The sequence below is a fragment of the Fistularia commersonii genome, chromosome 4, assembly GCF_037954325.1.
Source record: "Fistularia commersonii isolate RoL2024-O1a breed Wild chromosome 4, RoL_Fcom_v1.0, whole genome shotgun sequence".
In the NCBI taxonomy this organism is placed as follows: Eukaryota; Metazoa; Chordata; class Actinopteri; order Syngnathiformes; family Fistulariidae; genus Fistularia; species Fistularia commersonii.
In genome coordinates this window covers 19,281,637-19,304,469 of record NC_141287.1, presented here as the reverse complement: position 1 = coordinate 19,304,469, position 22,833 = coordinate 19,281,637, and the positions used below count along the sequence as shown (strand labels likewise).

The window sequence follows — 22,833 nt, the reverse complement described above, 5'->3', positions numbered from 1 at the left end:
GCAACGCTCTATCGGATGCTTATTAAAATTCAAGCGCGGAGGGAAATGAACATTTTTGACTGGAGGGAGTCTTTAAATAAATGAACTGTTGTAAGCTGTTTTTGAATGCCCCATACTACTCTGTAAATCTATCCAAACAAAGCCGTGCGGATGAAATCTTCTGCCGAATACATTCTGGTTCCATAGAGGTCGTCCATCTCCGAAGCCTGTCCAGCCTCCAACTCTGCTCAGTTCTTGCCAGGTAGTGCATTCAACCACTCATCGAAGTAAATTAGCAAAATCAGATACATGCTGGCAGAGGCTGCATTCAAAGCGCAGCGTGGGAGGTGACAAATTCGAAAATTCCTTAGTTACCAACTGCAAATGTGAAGGTAGGATTATTAAAAAAAACAACAAAAAAAAAAACGCACACACATCTAATTGTGGCTCTAGCCCACAATAGGAAACCATAGGTGCTATCGAAGATTTTTTTTCTGTTACAAAAAAAGCGTCGGATTTCAGAGAGTTTGTGAGGAATTTTATAAGTTGATCAAAGTGCAGATATTAGCGGTGTTAAGGTGCAGGACCGGAGCGTGTTTGGAGCTCATTTTTTAAAGAATAAGGAAGAACAAGGCTAGCAGGAAACCACACAAAGACAGAAGGAGAACATGCAAACTCCACTCAGAAAAGCATCTTTAGGAATTGAACCCGCCCTTCTTTGCTGTGGGTCATAACATTTGATCGTTCGTATCCAAATATACAGCGACAAAAACCCGCAACGCAACCTCCTTTGGGTATAAAGGGGAAAAAACTAGGAAAACAGCCTTTCGATTTCTGCTGCTATCCGGATTAGGCTGAATACATTTAACTTCACGCTGTCTGACAGTAACACCGTCAGACAGCGTGTTAAAGGTACGCAGTGCTCAAACAGAATGAAATATTCAAATCCAAGATGAATGGTTTTATGGATGATCATAGTGCATGATCAATATATAAATGACCAATACAATCTGTGCTTCTTAAAATTTTTCTCTGACGTCCTTCTGACTCTGATGCATTCTTTTGCACCACGATAATGAATTCTGTGATTCCTGCAACACTGGTTTGTTACAATGAAAACATTATTTTCTATTATTATTATTATTATTATTATCAACATTATTTTCTAGATTATTCAAAGCTTTGTACTTTTTAAGACCATAAAACACTTTATAGTCTTAACTTTGATTCTATATTTTATTTGTTTTTTTTATTCTCCCTCCTTCCTACTATTATCTATTATTGTCATGTTTTACTTGAAACTCTGGCACAACAATTTCCTTCGGAAATAAAGTTGTTCTTATTCTTATTCTTATTCTTATTCTTATTCTTATTCTTATTCTTATTCTTATTCTTATTCTTATTCTTATTCTTATTCTTATTCTTATTCTTATTCTTATTCTTATTCTTGATGTAGATTGGTTGTTTCTGCAGGAAGAATGACCATGTCATATCTTAACTGAACCCTACTTATTCTATATTAGAGAAGACATTTCTCACACCCCCACGATGACATGAAGTTAACAAAATAATTATGATAAAGTTTAACAATAAATTAAACAGTAAAGTCCACTATTACATGAAATTGTAAACTATGAAATATAAAGCACGCGCGGATACAAACTACTGTTGAGGTGAAACGATGACATGGAGACTGAAATGTATAAATAGATGCTATTTGAATGTAGAGAGTAGCAGCAGTTTTTGTGCATTTTAGTGCAAAAAGTCAGTAAGTAATACCATTTTTTTTTGAACAACAGCAGCATGATGTTTTTTTTCTGCAACGGCGCAGAATAAAAGTAGATATATTGTCAGAGTCCGACATAATCAACAGTATTATCTGCGCGGAGGATGTCTCCAAGGTAAGAATTTCTGAATAATGTTAATCACGGAAGTCACTTTGTATCCGTTCCCTATTTTGGTGATTTTCATTTTAAAACAGCGGCCTTGTTGACTGGAACAACGCGTACCTGTTTAAATGATCTTGTAGCTGACCCAGGCGCTGTTCCACCTCTCCATATGTGATTTCGCTGGCAGAATTATCATCCCCTCTCAGGTCCTGCAACTGCGCTGACTCATCCAGGTAGTCCGTAGGCTTCTTGCAGACCCATTTATCACAGCACAGATCTGAGAAGGCAGAACAACACGCGTTCTTTACATGTTCACATGTGGGTCAGAACAACGTCATCGCCAAACAAAAAAAAACCCTGATGAAAATAGACTCTAATTAATCTCCGAAGGATAGCCGGTGTATGTTCTTTGATGAAATTTATCGAGCCTTTGTCCCGAGAGAATTACAAGTGCAATGTTTTAAAGCGGTAAATGCAACTGTTCTTATCGCAGCAGGACACCTGTTAGTATTCGGCTTGCCGTCCGCTGATACGTATTGAGACCCTTGTCAAACAGAGAGATGGTTAGTTTTTGCGATTATCTGTCGCCACAGTCGTCCCGGATGGCTTTGTGAACCCACAATGAGCTGTATAGCATATATACCAGGATTGCGGCTGGTCTGTGTCCTTTCGCCAAAGGATGATACTCCGCATTTGGTCTCATTCGGTGGTGATTAACAATAGCTCCCGTCTGACACCCCGCAGTTTTTTTTCCCCTCCCCATGTGTCAAATTGTCTGTCTCGTGGTTCGTCGCTAATTATCATGTAAGATCTATGAGTCAGAGAGAGAAAGAAGCCCGCATAGATACATTTATAACTTGCACCTCTGTGGTAAAGTTTGGTTAAGTAACTGTGACGCGATGATTGGAATACAAAGATATGATATACTTTTGTGTTTTGAGCCGAGACAAATGTTTAAGTTTTGTTTACTGTAAAAGAAAACGTTCGACGTTCAACGCAGCAGCTACAGCTACAAAAAAAAAAAAACAACAACTTTTATGACACAAAGCAAGCAAATAATGCTATAAGAAGTGTGACCTTTCTATATTCTAATCCGAACCTAAGCTTCAGCAGTTTTGGGTCGTGAGTGCGGTATTAACATATTAAGTAGTGCTTTTTCCACTCGGGAAACAAGTTTATGACTATTTTTTCTCAACTCAAAGTGACTCATTATTCTCTTTCGGGGTACAAAGAGGCATTCCTCGAATGCTGGCACGGACCAGTGCTGGAATGCAGCCTTTCTGCAATCAGTTTTTAGTAGTAAAAGTAGTAAAAGATAAATATAACTTGTTTGACAAGCACTGGACTGAGCTGATACACAGAAATCACCTCGATGTAAATATCTGAGATGACCGGAGCCGATCAATCACAATTAAATACCTCCGGTCCACTAGTAATGGCCCAAAAGATGACCAAATCTTTTTCTCACTAATGGTTCAGCTTACTTTTTACCCTGAATTGTAAAAATATAGCTAATTCATAAAATAAAAGCATGCATCATAATAATGCTCGCTGTGCTAAAGGCCGTCCTTGCAGGCTTTATTTGAGAACATTTGAAAGCAAGATTTGTGGAGCTGCACTTTTTCAATTGCAAAAGAGGATTAACAAACACCTGGATGTATTTTTCTGCCGATCCTTGAGAGGACGATGATTAGATCAAACACAGGGGCTCAACTGCTGATGTTAAAGCAAAAAAACCACCAAAAAACTAAAAAAAGGCTTGTTCCGAAAACTTGTACTGACGTATTAATATTAATGTGCCGATTGAAAATCAGCTTTGACATCTATGTCGTTCGGGTTTCCTGGATGCGTTTATGTACGTGTACTACAACATGGAAATGTTCCTCCTTGGTTATCCCAAGAGAAACTGATGAAACTTTCATGATATAATAGGGACATGAGGTTATAGCGATAATAAATTAAAGAAAAAAATGTACATTACCTTCAAAAGACGGACTCCCAAGGCCGTCTCTGACTTGAATATGTCGAATAAGATCTGAGTCCAACACTTGGGCTTTGGGTGATGAGGGGCCCAGCAATTGAGAAGATCTCTTCAGGCACGAGTTTGACTCCTTCTCCATCCCCAAGTCTGCAACAACTTCCTTGTTTTCTCCTGTGAATCCAGAGTAAACAGCAGTGTAACGGAGGTCGAAAAAAGAGACTCCAAAAGATGCAGGTCACGTGATACGTATCCCGTCCCTCTCGGCGAACCACCAATCACCCGTCGAATCGCGAAGATGCACAAGATGCGATAAAATTGAACGCTATTCTGGAGGAAATACCACTGTAAATAATCAGCTCTTTCAGCGAACGTCTATAAAAATATACGACCTATATGCTTATGGGGCATATGGTGATGGCCGCAGATGTTTCCATAAAACAGGGTTTTCCCTCGACAGTACTTTGCAAGGGTGCCGTTTCTTTGTCCAGAGCTCAGCGACGCTCAGGATCGCGGTTGACTTCCATGTTTTGGGACGATGAACCGATTTCCAACGACAAAGCCAGTGACGATCATGTTAAAATGAAATGATTTCTCTTACTTACCGCTGGACAGATCTGGTGTGAAGGATATCCTCCTCTTACTGCTCTTATTGCCCTCACAATCCGAATCACAACCTTGGGGAGTGGAAGGCTGCAAAACAATGAGCGTCAGGATCGATGTTCAATCATCGGTTAATGAAAGCTGAATTGCTTGGAATTCAATTTATTCCGAGTCCGATACTAAAAATGATCGTTTATGTCCTTAATATGATCCACTGATGTTATTCCTTCAAGCGTCACTGAGAAGTCAATCCAGCCTGACATTTGGAAAAATACAATTACGTCCTCTCGATCGGCGGTCCCCAACCTTTTTTTGTGGCAGGGACCAGTTTTATGCATTAACACGGGGGTTAAAATAATAAAAACTTTTGTAAGTTCACAGCACCCTTGTTGTCATTTTGGTTGTCTGTTCTCACCCTTGCTGTTGTTTTTTTCATTCTGTTGTCTATTTTTATCCTTGTTGTTCATTTTGCTGTCTTTTTTTTATAGATGTCTTTTGCTATCTTTCAATTGTCTCTTTTGTTTACATCTATACTCATATTTATTGATATTGCCATTGTTGCACGGGTGTGACAAAAGAATTTCCCTTATAGGAGTCAATAAAGTATTATCTTATCGTAATCCAAATACAATGATTACACTTTAAATCAGGCAATTACAACAATTTTAATTATTATTAATTATAACTATTTATTAATACAAAATAACAATAAACAATAAACAATAAATAATAGATGTTTGAGGGTTTCATAGCTTCATTAGCTACCCGTTCATCGCAAATAATGCCTAGCAGGCGCGGAGCTTGTGTATCACTTGTTGTGATGAACCTGTAACTTAGGTAGAAATCTTGATATTTCTTTTAAATGCAACTTTCTTTTAGCTGGCAGTCTGCGAGGTTTCTGCGGTCTGATCGTTTGCTTGTTCCCTCGCGAAAAAGCTCTCCAGTGAGTTTTATTTCTGGCTAATTTTTCTCAAGGGCTGGCTTGTAGTAGGTGATGTGGAAAATGGCGCGACACAGTTAAATGTGGTCGTCAGGTGAGGGCAGAAAACGTTTTTTCAACATAAGATCCGGAAGGTTTAATGAAATCAAGAAATGTTTTCTTTGCAGACGGGTACCAAATGATACAAAGACCGGTAGCGGTCTGGGGACTGGGGTTTAGGGACCCCTGATCTAGATGGTTCCGGTCAACTGACACCGTTCACCATTAAATTCATGAGAAGGCCCATTCAAACCTCCTTCCAATTCCCAAAACAAAATCAACTTGACATGGTTCCAAAATGCCGTTGCCTACGAACCTACCTTGGCAGACTCATCTCTAAGGTTGAAGGTAAGCTCCAGGTTGGCAAAAAAGTAATCGGCAAACTCTGGGTACATGTCCAACACCTCCAGCAGGTCCTCCCTCTGGATGGTGCTCAGGTCGCAGTAACTCAGAGCTCGAACGTCAGCATTCGACTTTCCAGGTTTGGCATAGAGGTGGATCATCTCTCCAAAGATGTCATTTTTACCTGTTTGACAAGCACACACAAACAAACAATTAACTAAAGCCAAAAAAAAAAAAAAAGCAAAATGCTTCGTAAGCTTAGTACCGTACAGCCACAGTACCTCCCACGGATCCTTATTTGTGCAATATTCAGAAACTGTGCAATCTGTGCAATATTCAGAAACGGTGCAATATTTCATCTCATAACAGCTACACTGTGCAATATTTCATCTCATCTCATAACAGCTACACTACAATTTTCCCTTCTATCATACTATTGTGCACTCCTTACCTCACTTGTTACTAAGACACTTATAGTTTTATCACTGCTTACTGAGACACTTTATAGTTTCACTGAGACACTTTATAGTTTATAGTTTATTTTTATTTCTAATTCTGCCTTTCTTTTATTATTTATTACTGTTATATTTTCTGTAACTCTGGCACAGCAATTTCCTTCGGGATTAATAAAGTTGTTCTTATTCTTATTCTTATTCTTATTTTTGAGATATTGAAGCAGTTGCTTCCATTTGATCCAGAATATGTGCGAGGATAGTGCAACATCTGCAGTGCTTTAGCAAACACAAAGCTATCATACTGTGTAATAAAGCCAGGTTCCTAGCAAATGTTAAGAAATGGCATCGAGATTTACTGTGGGAAGTGAACCGTTGCGTATCCTAGTCCAAAAAAACAAACAGTGATGTGCCTTGGCCTTTTTGCTGTCTGTTTGTGTTGCAGCGATCCAATTATTATGAGGGGGTTGCCTATGATTTGTGTTGGGGTTTTTGTGCGAGGTGAGCGAATGTCCAAATATCCGATGCCAGACCGTTATGGATGAACCGAGGGTGCCTCGCAATGCTGCCTGTCAAAGACCGAGCGGCAGGCGACGTGCGGTGTTTGTTGAATTTGAAGAGGTAAAAAAAAAAAAAAATTGTGAAAATACCTCATCTTGGTAGAGCGGCTATACAAATATAGAGACGGCAGCCAAAATTATTGCTTTAAGGTGCACAAAGGCGCAGTGCTAAGCCGTAAAATGACTTTGTTAGACTTTCAGACAGCTCGCTGTTGAGTTATTTGATGAAACTGATGCGAAAGCATTATAATGAAACACATAATCCCACGCAGACAATGATATTTGTACGTAGTTACTCACACATGTACATAACCAGTATTACATTTTGAAAGTAAGCTGCCGCATAATGTCGCATAATAATGTCCACTGCAGGATTTCAGAAACAAATTGAAACAAAATGGTGCTGATCAAGCATGATGTTTGCATGGTGTGTAAGTGGGATGATCTATGAGATCAGTGACTTCTCCAGTGTGGTTGTTAATAATGTGTTTGTGTGATTCAGCAGCTTTTGCTAAGCTTAAACCCCATTCTGCCAGGTGGAGCTTTGGAGAGCATTCATCTCATGAATAATGGCATGTTTAATCCGGGCTTGGCCTGTATCACCTGGTTATGGTTCACCCAAGGAATAAAAAAAAAAAAAAAAATCATTATTGTAACAGGAGTAATGTGTATTCGGTATCACCTTATCATTAAGCAAAATATGATTAAAATTTCAGTGCTGCCTTAAGTTTGATTCATTAGGGTTATTACTGACCTTTTCCCTGCGCTGTCAAAAACATGGCAGATATTTTGCCTGTGCTCTTTAAATTTGCCAAACTATATTTTAATAATCAATTTAATATAAATGTCAGTATCTGAGATCTGTCTTGCGAAAAAACCTTATTGCCCAGAGGACAGAGAGGGGAGCGTCTGGCATCTGCTAGGCTTGTCAAAATGTGTGAACATGGTGTTTTATACTGCTACACCGTAATTACTTGAAAACTACAAATGTCTAACAGACTTGCTTTATAACTGTTATTTCCTCTATGTGCGGAGATCTTGTCACAAGATGTTTTTATAAGCGTCGGAGTGTTTAAACACTTTTTCTGCGTTCTGTCGTTACGCCCGGGAAAGCGATAGTAGACGATTGAAAAAAGCATCCCGTGCTTACTCCAACTTTAACAATGTCGGCATTCATGCAAGATCCATAATAGTGGTACAGACTGAGTGGTTGGGGAATCACTTTTTTTAAATATCAAATTCACATTTTGAGGCGAAATTGTGAATGGGGATATAACTGTGGGAATTCTGTCCAAATACCCCCCCCCCCCCCCCCAAAAAAAATCCCGATTATATTGAATGTTCTAAACGGTCAACTGTGCAAATTGTCGACCGAGAGCGGCACGAAATAATGAATAAAAAATGCCAGAATTGACCTCAAAATGACTCAGTTAACCGCATGAACCACTGAACTGCCAAGTTCAGTTTCATTTCATTCTGCAGATCCATCTGGCTTTCCTCCCCGTCTCTATGATTTCTGACTGCTTTGCCCTGCCGAGCCAATTACCACTAATTACCTCACACGGGGTGGTCAGTAATATGAGGACTAATTGACCAATATTTATTAAAGTACAAAAATGCCTCTTCCTCGAATTGCCCGAGGTGAAATTTGGCTGGATTTTGCAAACAAAGGGGTTGGCGCCGCCGACGTGTTGTTTTTTTTTTACCACCGAGCAAAACATCTGAGATAGGAAAAAGTCAAATTTTGAAAGTGTGTGCGACACTTGGATGCCTCAACTGTTTGGGTTGGCACGTAAATATTTGAGAACCCCTGCTTTATCCTATCGCAACAATTATTATTTTACTCCTTTTTTACCAGTTCTCCTTCACACCGAGTCGTAGGGCGAGACACCGACAACCGTTACCCTCCCATGAAAAATTCCCGCGCGGTCGGCCAGAGAAATCGAAAACTCCGTCCCCGACCGATGGCTATATTTTTGAGAAACGGGAGGTGGTGTTTACCCAAAATGGCCACCACAATGTCATCTTTCAGGATTTCAATGGAGCCACGGGACAGGAAGTAGAGAGCTGTCAGCACATCACCGCTGTGGACCAGAGTGTCTCCAGGAGGGGCGTGGGTGGTTTTGAAATGCATGGCCAAGGCTCTCAGGCAGCCTTTGGTGGCTCCTTGGAATACTTTGCAGTTGTGAAGGAGATTCCTATTGAGGTGAAGGCATATGTCTGCCTGCAGGCACTCAGGGAAACCTTTTAGCACCTGTGAAGCAGAGAAAATCAGTGAATAAATTGCAGGAATATTGATCTTTCCGGGGTCAGGATTCAGACAATATTGGTCCAACCTTGTGGAGGCTGTGCAGTTATTGTGTTAGAGTGTGCTTCTGCAAAGGGAGGCTTTTAAGTCTGACAAACGGGGACATGATTACCAATATGTTGTGAGTAAAAGCCTTATTTTACGATCGGATACATGCATCGAATGGATAATTAAGAAAAATGACGTGACAAAGCCTGGTTGTTGATGCCTCCGCACATGTCATCTTCTGACAAGAGAGAAACATTTAAACAAACGACATCATAAACGCTCAATCTGGGGAAAGACATGGGGTGAGAATGATTATGATATGGTGTAAAGAGTGTGAACAGCGAAAAAATAAACAAATCAATTAAAAGTACAAATGCTCGGTGCTCATTCCCGTTAATGGAGCGAGACATCCGGTTTATTACTGGTCTAAAAAGAGGCAGACGTCATTCAAAATGTGTTTAGGAATGAAAGTTTTCACCTCTCTAATTCAGATCATATAAAAAAAACAGTCAACTGGAACTATTCAGAAAACTCCAGCTGGCTCAATGAGGAACCAGAATGACAAAAACCAGAACGTTTGTGTGTGTGTGTGTGTGTGTGTGTGCGTGTGTGTGTGTGCGTGTACCTCCTACTCTCCACCACGGAGACACGTTAATCCAGATGTCGCGCAGACGAGAGAAAAGAGAGGTGCTTTAGAATCACGGATATTGCGAGGATCATCCAAGTAACCCGGCGATTTTTAGTATTTACCGTGTTCATATCGATGCCGTTGGTGTAAGTCCAGGAGTGTTGGAAGTATTCCTCCAGCCGCTGCCTCAGCGGGTTGGGAATCTGGTGAAAGCGGATGAACTCCTTGACACGTAACATCTGAGCGTGGTAGCGCGCCGTACCCGAATACAGTCTCTGGATAATGGCGGAGACGTTTCCAAAGATACTGGCATACATGAGCGCTACAACGGAGACAGTAAATAACAAACTCAGTTAGACGCTTTAAGTTGATTTGCGGGCCTCTGCAAATACATCCGACAACACTGTGCTCGATCGTCCGTCGACATCTTTGCCCTTTTCAAGCGCTGCATTAAAAAGGACAAAGATTATCCAGGAGTAAAGGGACGTGTACTCACAGCCGATCAACATGACACAGATGGAAAAGATCTTCTCCGAGTTGGTGTTCGGGGACACGTTCCCAAACCCCACGCTGGTCAGACTGCTGAAGGTGAAGTAAAGCGCGGTGACGTACTTATCCTTGATGGAGGGACCAGAACTAGGATCGCTGTAGTTGTATCTCTTTCCTATAGACACTCCCAGATTGTCCAGCCAGCCGATCTTGTGCTCCAGGTAAGGCTTTTCCACGTTGCCGATGGCGTACCAGATACAGGCCAGCCAGTGGGCGATGAGGGCAAAGATGCACATGAGCAACATGAGAACCGCAGCTCCGTATTCGGAATAACGGTCCAGCTTTCTGGCGACACGCACCAATCGCAGGAGCCTGGCTGTCTTCAACAGGCCTATCAGAGTGGTAGTCTATAAATGTTTAAAAAAAAAAAAAAAGAGCATTAATTATCTTTTCACCGGCAGAGGAAGTTTGACTTCTTGAATTTATAGATTAATAGATTTGAGGATGAAGACGGTGAAATCTCCGTCACGGAGGCAGGGTGGATCATTTACCGAGCGGGTGTGTGATATTTTAACGCACTAAGCAACTAAAACATGTCAAATATTTGCAGTGTTAAATAGGAATAAATTGAGGAAAAAATGGGGAGAAAAAGTATATACAAAAGTTATTTGCTAAATCAATAATTAAGAAATAAATGAATATATCAGTATCACTGTAAGCCACTATTTATCATTGAAATTATTTATGACCTTTAATTTCCTTTTTGAAATGATAATGTGTTATTTAGGGGTTTGTTTATGTATTTTCGGTTCCGACAGTCAGGTTCCTTTGCCGTTTTTATCCGCCTTTGTGTCCTCAAAGGAAAAAGAAGTCATAAGAACATTCACCATTCACGTGGAAATGCATTTTTTAAAAATATATTTAAAAAATAAATAAATATGTTTAATTTGCTCACAGTTTAATTTACAGATTATTCATAATTCTAACCACTGTATTATTAACAGCAGGCCAGTTGTCTGGTGCATTAAAAGTTAATCAAAACGTCACTGAAGTAACACTTCATAGTTTAATTCTCGACTCCAGCTTTCCTTTAGCCTGTTGATGTTTTTTCGTACATCTTAGCTGAATTTTGGCTTTCAGCGATAAGTTATGCAGCTGTTATAGAATGAAACATCACAAATGATGGTAATCTTCACTTAATTTCATATCGGTTTGCACGATTACACTGAAATGAGACTCTCTCCTCATCGGTCTGAGCCTCCTCCCATAATTAAGTTTGGAGAATCTATCTGTTTGAGCACTCTGTGTGTCTGTTGCAAAATTAGCCCTCTATTTAGATCATTTTCTGCTTCATGATAAAAATACCCTAATTTGACGTTTTCCATCCCCAATAACTGCAATTTGAGAGAGAAACCACTTCGTGTAGCCTCATCTCAACACAGGCCCGCTCTACTGCACGTGGGCAGCAGCCCGCTTTTTTTAAAATTAGTATCTTTCTAATCTTATTTCATCTGGCCCGTTGGGAATAATGCTCTCCAAAATCTAATACAAGTTCATCTGTGTCATGAACGTAACTAAACGATATGGCCGGACAGCGCCGCTCCCACCCCGGCCGCTTGATCTCTCTGATGAGACTTTAGGGGTTCAATCTGGGACAAAGCTTGCAACTTCTTTTTCACGTAACACACATTGTCACGGCTTGGAATAACACCTATGTTGTTGCTATCAACCCAAACACGTTGTGGTGCAAATGTGGAATTAAGAGCACCCGGCGGAGAGTTCAGTCTTCGAGCAAAACCCGGTTGTTTTGAAAGCGAGACATCGATTGAAATCTTCCAATATTTCTGGCGCTCTAATCAAAAGGCTCACTCAAGTGCTTCTAGGTTAAAACCATCTTATTAAGCTCCTAAATTAAATGAGGCTTGTGAGAACCATCTGCCTCCTCGGTTGCTTTTATTATCTGAATGAGAATGTTTCGGATGGCGGGGTTGAGTCGGAAAATCGTGGCTCAAGATTTAAAACCGAAAAACATGTTAATACTGTCTCATCATGCGACGGGGCAAGATATGCTATTTTTAGCATCCGCTTCACGTCGGCAATTACTCCGCTTTTATTCGACGCGAAACGTACAAGGGTTTTTTTTTTTTTCGGTGATTTATCATCTTGTTTTGCGAGACAAATAAATGTCCACTTTCTTTTTGATTTGTCTCAATGAACTGACTCAGCAGGAGCGGTAAAAGATGATTACGGTTTATAATCGGGAGCTTTTCTGGTGTAATGGAGTGCCTACAAAGCAAGATAAAGCACTGAAGTGGATCCAGAGCCTGAAGGGACATATCCTCCCAACACATAAGCCAGCAGGTCTGGCAGTCAGCCTTCCAATGGCCATCTAACATCTGCATGTAAGCTGTGCACACAGCGCTGCTGGCCTGCTCCACACATAAATGCATCAATGACTGCCATTTGGTAAGCCATTAATCCATGTAAATGGATTCTAGAACGAGGACCATTCAAAAAAAAAAAAAAAAAAAAAAAAAAAAAAAAAGAAAAGAAAAAAAAAGGGGGGGGGGGTGGGAGCAATTTAAAGTAATTCCTTTCGGAGCCGAGACAGAAAGATTCAGGCTTTAAGTCGCGGCATAGGCGTACGAGTCTGATCTTAGTAAATAGATGACCGTGCAGGCATGACGGCAGCGATATTCATAAATGCACAAAAAAAAAAAAGATACGCGTTACCACATACCTCGTCTGATCCCGAGCCGAAGATAAGCAGGTCAAAGGGAATCGCCGCCACCATGTCTATAAGGAACCACCCTTTAAAGTAATGGATCGCAATTTTAGCCGGGTGGCTGACCACCTCCTCGTTCTGGTTTACGTAGGTGGTTCTGAAGTTGATGAGGATGTCGATAATGAACATGATGTCCACAATTAAGTCCACGACGTTGAGGGGGCTGCAGGAGTATCCGCATTCACGCCGCTTCTGCTCCTCTTGGTCATTGAGAAGAAAGGCGGCGGAGTAGGGCGTGAGAATCGCCGTGTAGATGACCAGCAACAAGATCAGCCAGTCCCACACAGCCTTGAAGGGGCTGTAATGGAGGATGGTGAACTTGTCAATGCGAGTCGTCTGCAGTTTGTACTCCGGCAGCACGTCGGCTCCAAGCGACAGCACCTGCGAAGCGGAGGGACGGGGTTACGTGTCACGGTTACTGGTCGGCGCATTTGACGATACTCGTGTTTTCGAATGACTGCTAAAATGACTGCTTTCTATTTCTCGCCACCTGAATTTGCCCCCCCCCCCCCAAAAAAAAAAAATCAAAAATGAATCAATAACACTAACTTTTGAGGAGCTCATTCAAATCATCTCAGCATCTCCACAGATCTATGAGACCAGCTAGTGCTGTAAGAGCAAAACTGATGCTGGATTTTTGGTGCTGTTTTGGGATTTAAAAAAAACAACAAAATCAGATAGAGATGAATTAACTGACAGCTATATATATATATATATACACACACATATATATATACATATATATATAAGATGATACATATAGAAGATGATACACATATACATATATATGTAGCTATGTATCATCAAATATATATATATCATCTTTTATATGTATCATCTTATATATATATGTATATATACACACACACACACACATATATATATACACACACACACATACACACACACATATATATATATATATGTAGCTAATCCCCATATTGTGTTGTTCTATTTGAGATGCATCAATCAGTGAGTTCAATTCAATGTTAGAAATACATTGCCTTTCTAGTTGGAAATGAAAACCAAAGAAAAATCAATATTTGGCAACCAATTGTAAAATAAATGAATATAATCCAGTCAGTTCATATAGGTCAACGTATGTACCAAAACTTAAGTGACGGTGAAAAGGAATAGTTGCTAATGAGAGAAGTCCAGTTCCAACGCCTGGGTTTTTTTTTTTTAAATCGTACTTGTTTATTTAACATTGAGAGGAGAGCAAACAGCCGCGAGTCCCATAGAAAGCACCGGCAGCCTGTGACTACATTATAATAATTTGTTTAATATGACTTGCTCCATATGTGCCAGCATTTGTCCAAAAAGCCCATGTAATTTTTTCATTAGGATACTTTGAAAAGGAGAAAAGCCTCATGAATTGTATATTAATCCCTATACCACAAAAAAAAAAAAAATAATAAAAAAATAAAAAATCCCCTTCCGCAGACATTTTTGGTCAGCAAACATTTGTATTAATTCCTCCACAGGGCCGAGCTCTGTCGGCATTGTAAAATATTCAAAGTGCATAGGACGGCCGAGCTTTCCCCTGTTTTTGGTTTAATAACAAGTGGCAGACAAAGTGAGAGAGCTCTCTTATGGCAGAAAATGGTGCAGAAGTGAAGATGAGGCTGGACGGCTTCTCTATTCATTGCAGATTCCCCCATCTTCCACACATGAATTATTGATTTCCCCTTAGCTACCAGTCAGGAAGTAGATGTTGTGTTCACATCTCTGTGGTGTCTCCAAACTCCAGGCTAAAGCCAGCGGGGAAGAAGAGCAGTTAATCACGATGATGGCCTGTCTTCATTTATGAATGAGAAAGCTCCGTTGAGAGAAGTTTAAATCTAAGGTTTCTGGATTCCTCCACCAGGAGGCCGTATTGGTTTTCTTTGGAGCTGCGCGTGTTTTTCACATTTTCTCCGATCTACGCGACGCTACGGACATATGCTCGTTTTGTCCGTTTTTTTCGGGGCTTTTATTCGCTTTTGACGAAAGACAGCTTGTTCGCCGTCCCCTCGGAAGTCGTCTTCAGCTGCGATACACGACGTGTCACCGTGACAGTTGCCGCTTGTTTTCGGCGAGGCCATTGTTTCGGCGTTTTGACAAGCACGCGAGACCCGCAGCGTTGTCCTTGACCGAGCCAAGAACGAAATCACAGCTCTCTTTGGAACTGATAGAGACCGCGCCGTGAAATGCAGTTAAAAAAGATGGATTTTCTCCATGATGGATGAACGGTCATCCTCGTATCTCCTTTCCCAAAGTGCTAATCCTTCTCCAGGAATTATCCTTGACTCTTGTCCTTATTGTTAGCACTGTTGGTCGCCAGCTGTTTTCTTTTTCCTGCCAGCAACTTTCACTATCGGGGCATAACACGCTCCGAGCAATAACATTCCTACGGGCCTCCGAGGACGACTCGCGCCGAGCAGCCGTACAGGGACGAGGAGGCAGCATCTCAATAAGAAACATTAATTAAAATTTGAAGAAAGCATAACAAAGCAAGTAGCTTACTAAGAAAGGGTGAACGTCACGGGAGAGTTTGGGAGGGAGATGATTTGGAATTTCAGTTTCCTTGTAAACTTCATAATCAAAGATGCCGAAATCAGTGACCTTACCTGAGTCACTTTTTCCGTCACGTTGTGCGTTCTGTCTTTGACCTTTGGCGCGATGATGGTTTTCTCAGACGTCGGCGGCGAGTGGGTCTTTTTCTCGGCCGCCTCGGAGAAGTTGAGTGCGATCAAAGGGATTTTGTTGATAGTGCTGTACTTGTTGATGTTCGAGTCAGAAGTAGATCCCAGCAAGCTGGACTTCACGTGATTAAAAGGCCCTTTGGCGAGCGGAGAAGAAAATGACAGCGACGATAGGGGAAAAAAAAAAAGCATTACTTTGGTAAACCTCTCTCAACTTGGTCATAAACCTAAAATAAAGTTGATGACACCAATGCCTAACGTTCCTATTGTTTCCAAATCTTTTCACGTTATTATTATTACTATCACCAAACTGAAGGAAAATTAAGTATTATTTCTGACATCTACCAATAGCAAAGGTACTACTGAGATGGAAGTCGTGGGGTCGCTCGCGAACCGGCGCCACATGAATAAAATCGGACTTGACTCATACATAATTCAACCGTATGATTAAAATATTAGATTTTGTTAAGATATTTGCACGCGAACACATACGAGCCCTGCCGAACGCGGCAGAGATCCTCTATAACACACACACGTCCGACGCGCTCAACACCGCCCGGCGCGTCTGAATTCTAATCACGGATGGTACGAATCCGGGCTTTAATTAGCACGTTTTTCGATCGGGAGCAACATACCTTCGCTCGTCTGACGATCCTTAAATATGCTTTTTGAACTGGCGCTATAGCCTTCAATTTCATGGACGGATGAAGCCCGTCTCATGCTACTAATGCTTCCTCTGGGAAAGGTATTTGACAGGGAGGTAGAGGAATGATGGGGCTCCGGCTGATACAGCTTCTCCCACGGGAGTTTAGGGGATGAATGGTCAAGCGGCTCTGGCCCCAAACTAGCCTGGGAAGAGTGGCGGCTGGAGCCGATGAGGGCATGTGTGTCATTGGCCTCGATGGGACTGCAAATGCTCTTGGTGGGTGAGGGAAAGCTCTGCAGGGCCACTGAGCCCTCGTTCTCTTTGGGCGAATCCACCATCACAGCATCTGGGTCCTCTTGTGGAAGAGATTGCTTGTTGGTATTCATCAGGCTTAAAGCAGCCTGGCGGAAGCGGAAGAATCTGCTCCTCCCTAAAAATGAAATGTCAGAGAAAAAAAAAAAAAAGTTTTGACTTTCTAAAAGCATATCTGTATTACTTTGAAACCCAATTTTTGGTTTTGGCATCAATCCAACGCAAAATATCCTTTGTGCCTTTTTCAATATTCTCTGGATCCAATAAATATTCAATAAATATTCCCTGGATCCAGACTTCATTTCATTACAATGTTAAATAGTTTTTTTTTTTTTGAAGCGTTTTAAATTTTATTATCGGATGTATTTGGCCTTTCAGCTGATTCTAGGTCTCGGAGAATCAGCGAGCAGCCTGATAAAAAAAAGAAATACAATGCCAATGCAAATGCACAAGCGTTTGAACAAATACCAGGAAAAAAGCAAAATTAAATATATATGCAACATCCCTGAATCACCTTTAATATAGATTATAGAGGTGACGTGTTCCTCCTCTATGTCCTGATCGGACAAGTATTAAATATCTAGAATATCCTCAAATGATGGTCCAAGAATCGAAGCGTTTATTGTCAAAGGTGTTTCCCTGCACAGTGAAATTCCAACTTTGCTCTCCGCGGTGCATTCGGAGATGAATTGATGAGAAATAATGACAGCAAACATTATTATAAATGTGATAAATATGAACAGTGCAGCAGTGCAATAAGATATTTGGGCTCAGCTTGGCGCTGAGGGCAGTAATTACATGTGCAGATAAGCGCGGCACTGGCTGTGCTGCATGTAAAGTGCAAAAAAGAAGAAAAAGTGTCATACAAGATGATATATATATATATATATATATATATGTATACTGCTCAAAAAAATAAAGGGAACACTTGAACAACACAATGTAACTCCAAGTCAATCACACTTGTGTGAAATCATAGTGTCCACTCAGGAAGCAACACAGATTCATTTTGACTTGTTTTAAGGACATTACATCAAAGTTGGATCAGCCTGGAGTTTGTTTTTACACTTTAATTTTGAGTGTGATTCCTAATCCAGACCTCCATGGGTTGATACAATTGATTTCCATTGATCATTTTTGTGTGATTTTGTTGTCAGCACATTCAACTGTGTAAAGAGCAAAGTATTTCATAAGAATATTTCATTCATTTAGATCTAGGATGTGTTTTTTAAGTGTTCCCTTTATTTTTTTTTAGCAGTGTATATATATATATATATACACGTATATATGTATCCTCTCTGTGAGCATAGCTTTTTTGGGGGGGGTCGGTGAAAGTGAAAAAACTACACTTGACCATCTTGATGATGTGCATCCACAGTGACAGCCTCCGCCAACCAACAACTTTGGCCATAAATGACTGCAATCTTCACAATTAATGACAGCAGCAGATATATCTGTCATAGCTCTGTCAGGACTGTCCTGCTCCATTTCCTCCATCAGCCATAGTCGGGTTCGGGGGGGGGGGGTCACATCATTCTCCTTGACATGTGTTTTCAGTCAGCTAAAATATGGCTGGCCTGAAACACAAGCATATTTATGACTTTCTGTTTTTACAAGGTGATCCGTGATGGATCCCTTTTCAGGGTTGATGAATCACCGAGTTTTGTTTATGCATGACGCCCTCGGCAATATCCAAGATCTCGGTTTTAAAAGTCAATCGCGGGCATCGTAAGAAATGCGGGAAGACTCCGCGTGGTTTCAGAGTTTCGCTGTTGTCACGTGGGGTTTCCTCAGCCGAAAGGTGTGACTTTGGAGAGAGCTTCCACATTACTTCCCGGAAAAAAACAACATTTTTTTGCCGATATTTCAGAGGAGAGAGGTGTTCACCTATTGTTTTCCCAGCTTTACGGGGGAAAAAAAAATATTCCCTGTTCAAGCCTCCTCTGAGAAACATTTGATCACCTTTACTAACATATATGTCAACTACGCCCTTAGAGAAAATTTGACAGACTGTGTTGACATCTGACAGTGAGGACAAAAACACTTTGCTCGCGCAGGAGTTACAGGCAACGGCAAATTTGACTTCCCTTTTTTGCAAGCTGTCACTGCCCTTTCCTTTAAGGACATACCTTTTGAGCACAAGTGAAATTAAAATTCTTAAAAGGGGGCAAGAAAAAAAAAAAAAAAAAGAAATTAGGAAAAAAAATAAATAAAAAAAATAAATTAATTAAATTAATTTAAATTCATTAAGTTAATTTAAAAAAGATTAAAATAAGGGAAATTCGGGGCAGAAAATAGTCTTTTTCACCCTTTGAGAAAAAGGATGTGAAATTTTAAAAAATGTTAATTACTGGTACACCTACTACTCTGTTGAAGGTCAAGGTAAACCAGGCTCAGGGAACATTGACATCTTGACGTAAAGTAAACGTGGGGAAGAAAAGATGCCGAAGCTTGTCCGGCAAACCAGAACAAGACCGACGGATCTGGGCTCTGGTTTCTTGACGGTGTGCATCCACGCATACATTCCTTTCCCTTTTGTTTTCATGCTCGGTCACAACAGAACTCACGCAGCCTTTCAATTATAAAAACAGGACTTTGAACTAATTGTCTGTTAAACGATCGTTGTGAAATAACACGCCGAAAACTAAGGCGACGACTCGACCTCATTAAATGCGGAGCCGGTTGTGTATTTCGAGCGAGCGGTTTGACTCATTAACAATAGAGGGAGGATGAAAGGGAACCTGCCTTACAGAAAGGCCCCCCGTCTCTCTACACCTTCCTTACATAATGTCTTTGCCGTTTCCATTCCTCAGACAGATGCACTGATGTTACAGCTACGGCGCCTCACATCCGAATCTATCGCTTTTTGGTGGCTTCGCCCAAGCAATCCATGCAAGCGCACGTGAACACCACACCCACATAAAGAAAAATTATCATTGTCTTTTTACCCGCAGAACTGTTCAGTCTTCAGTCTGCAATTTCCAAAATATAAGCCGCTACTTTTTTCGCACGCTTTTGAAAACTGCGATTCAAACAACTATGTGGGTAATTTATGAAAACGCCAAAATGTTTAGCCTCGTCACCAGTGAAGGAGACAAGTTTAGTGGTTTTATTGTGCAGGAGGAAGACAAAGCGGGGATAGAAAATGGATGGATGGATGGACTTTTTCTTGTGTTATTTATTATTAATCATTTTCAGCAGGCACTGTTTGGAAAAAGGAAGCCCTTCCAATACGTATTTGTGGATGTTACCGGTATGTATATTATCAAAAGTTTAAAAAAAAAAAAAAAAGTGTCTGCGCAACATCTTTCTGTATAAATATCCCACGTTACAACGTGGACTGGTACGGCTTATAGACACGTGCAGCTTATATATATATATGTATACACATTTATTCATCTGTTTAATTTCAGCCTTTGCGGCTTATATTCTGGTGCGCTCAATAATCCGGAAATGACGGTATTAATATTTTTCACCGTGAGCAATTACAATTTTTCTGAAAAGACTAGCAGAATTAGCAGCGCATAAGCTCACATGTCATTTTGTTGCGACTCCCACCGCACGATGTGGTGTTAATAACGTCCTTCACGTCACAAAATGACCGTCACGCGTCATTCGAGTGTGAAGGATTCATGGAGCTTTACTCAACTGGGACAACAAATAAGGTGATATGGGTTCGGTACAATTTGTTTTCAACAATTACCTATAGTACACTTAATCAGGTACAATGATGGCGGAGGATGTGACATAAATATCTATATATATAAATGTGAACGTACTTTATAAATACAGTACAATCTTAGCTTACAAATTGAATTTGTTCTTTGACTATGTTGTTTTGTTTGTTTAGAAGTTTATTAGGACAGTGTACAAATACATTAAGCACAGAGGCAGAGATGTTTGTACCAGATTATAGCTCATAGCTAATTTCCATCTGTAGTCCTGGACAATTTGGTTTGCGAACCAAATCAATTTTTTTGGGGTTTATTTGTGGCAAAAGGAACATAAAGGAATTAAAGATAACCTTAATTATTACTGATGCCGTCTCCAGCAAGCTGTCTTTCAATTATCCAAACAATAACTCTTCTACTTCTTCTAAGACTCAAGATCTTTGCTTAGTTAACGATGTCAAACCTTTAGCCGTCATTAGCGCATCATTGTTCGTACAAATAGCCGACTTAGCCAAGCGTTAGCGCTTGGTCAGCTCTGTAACAGAAACACCGCTCTCACTTTTAACATTATTTCCATCTTCAGATCGGCTGTAATTCTTCACTTCTTAAAACAACGCTATCACTTGCAGTCTTAACTTTTTTGGGGAGCCGTAATGTGGACTAACTAACTGAAAAAAAGCATTATTTCAGGAGTACGGCTGCCGCTATGCTACAACGCTACATGGAGGAAAGCCCGTGAGGTGTTTGTTTGTGTCTTCGCGCGCCGAGGCCAGTTCGCAGCTCGATCGAAAACTCTTCGTAGGCCGATTTGTTCACGATTATATCGTAAGCCGAGGTTCTACTACAGGCGGAGATAATTGTCGAGCTACTCGGGCTGCCGGAGCCGAAGTGAGATAAGAAAAGAATCGGCTTCTGTAATGGTATATTGTGAAGCTTCGATCCGGTTCACAACCTAAAGCCAGATTATATTTGGCCGAGCAAATTGATTCGGCTGCGGAACACATTTGGGAAAAGTGTGTAAAACCAAACACAATATACGGCAGGACCGCTCGGGTTGGTCCGACTCACGCAGAAAAGGCAGAGTATCTTCAACGGGACGTTTTCAACATCACAACCCTGCAACAGTTGATATCCTACCGCTTCTGTTTCATCAATGAAATGTGCTTTTTGGACAAAACACACTGGAATGACGCCGGCTCGTCACAACAAACTTGAAAAGAAGACGTGACTCAAGCGCCCGCTTTATCCTCAGCAACGCATAATATACGGTATCCAGATGTACATATTTACAAAATTACTACGTTTATGCTTTTTCTTCACAGGAGGCAATTTCATTCCTCAGTTTGAGATTGAATAACCGTTTGAGAAGAGCCAGGAGCGATAGAGGCCCAAGTTTTGCAAATGACCTTGATCTTGAACTCCACAGAGGCAAAATAGCGCGGATTCCTAAATCAGCTAGAAACGGAGAAGCCCCTCGAGATATCACAAGTCCTAAAGGATCAATAACCAAGTCCGTTGCCCTCTATTCAACCGCTAACGGACGGAATAATATTATCCCTATATCAGCCATCGGTTTAAAATATGGAAAAGATAAAAAAAAAAATTCTAGATTAACGAAAGGATAAAAATGCTTGCGGTTTCTCATATCTTATAATGGGGCAAAACAAAATAACGGGTCATTTTGGGTCAAATTAAGGGTCAATTTGACCCATTGGGTCAATGGGTGAAACGTAATATGAGGGTTAAGGGAAGATGGTCTGTCGTTCCCGAATTCCGTCTTGGTCCAACGGTGGAAACGGCGCGTTCAGCTTCTGTTAATGAAAAGATGCTCGATGATGACAAGGTCACATTTAAAGTGTGACGGGACCGTCTAATCTGAAGTCACATGGTATGGTTGTCTGACCCAACTACCCACAGGTCCCTTCGTTGAAGTGCGGTCGCAAGCAATCAACTGTGATTAGCTATGTTAACAACGCAGCACACACACACCTGCGAGGATGCAAGTACACGTGAGCGGAGATCAACAGGATAAACGCCCGCCTGCAAAAACGCACACACAGCCAGACAGCTCGTGCCGAATACCACGGCCTTAGAGGGATTCACGCCGAATGAACCCGATAGCCGAGTCTCGGTCGGAGGAAGGATCCCGAGTCGGAATATACCGCTGACATTTACACCTCCTGACACACATCCAAATTAAAAATGAGGGGCGCCGTAGATGCCGCGGTCTCGGAAGACACGAAACAGATATAATGATTAACAATTAAACATTTTCGAGGAGATGAGGTTATGTAAGCGGGCCATTCCCTCCCCTTGTGCGCGCACAGTACATTTTATCGCCGTTGCATGAAAACTTCACTCTACCAACAAACTAAATAATGCAGTGTTTTGAGGGAAAGCAGAAGCTGGCAACATTCTGGGATGTTTCAAGCGGCGCTTAGTTTTATGAATGAACTGTAGATAGGATTTTCAACTATTATATGATTCTTTACATACGTACAGTGCATTTATTTTAATACGTGTGTATATTTTATCCCGAC

At 40.9% G+C, this 22,833-nt stretch overlaps 1 protein-coding gene across 1 annotated transcript in view; it reads right to left on the bottom strand.

Annotated features, from left to right (window-relative positions):
- Positions 1-22,833, bottom strand: part of kcnh7b (potassium channel, voltage gated eag related subfamily H, member 7b) — a 41,765-nt gene that overhangs the window by 5,983 nt on the left and 12,949 nt on the right. The window contains exons 4-13 of the mRNA XM_086145840.1: positions 16,300-16,740; positions 15,590-15,801; positions 12,936-13,361; positions 10,203-10,602; positions 9,828-10,028; positions 8,784-9,038; positions 5,749-5,954; positions 4,452-4,539; positions 3,850-4,020; positions 1,989-2,145 (exon numbers count right to left, since the gene is read on the bottom strand). Coding sequence (XP_086001966.1) covers positions 1,989-2,145; positions 3,850-4,020; positions 4,452-4,539; positions 5,749-5,954; positions 8,784-9,038; positions 9,828-10,028; positions 10,203-10,602; positions 12,936-13,361; positions 15,590-15,801; positions 16,300-16,740 — 2,557 coding nt within the window. The remainder of the gene's footprint in view (positions 1-1,988; positions 2,146-3,849; positions 4,021-4,451; positions 4,540-5,748; positions 5,955-8,783; positions 9,039-9,827; positions 10,029-10,202; positions 10,603-12,935; positions 13,362-15,589; positions 15,802-16,299; positions 16,741-22,833) is intronic.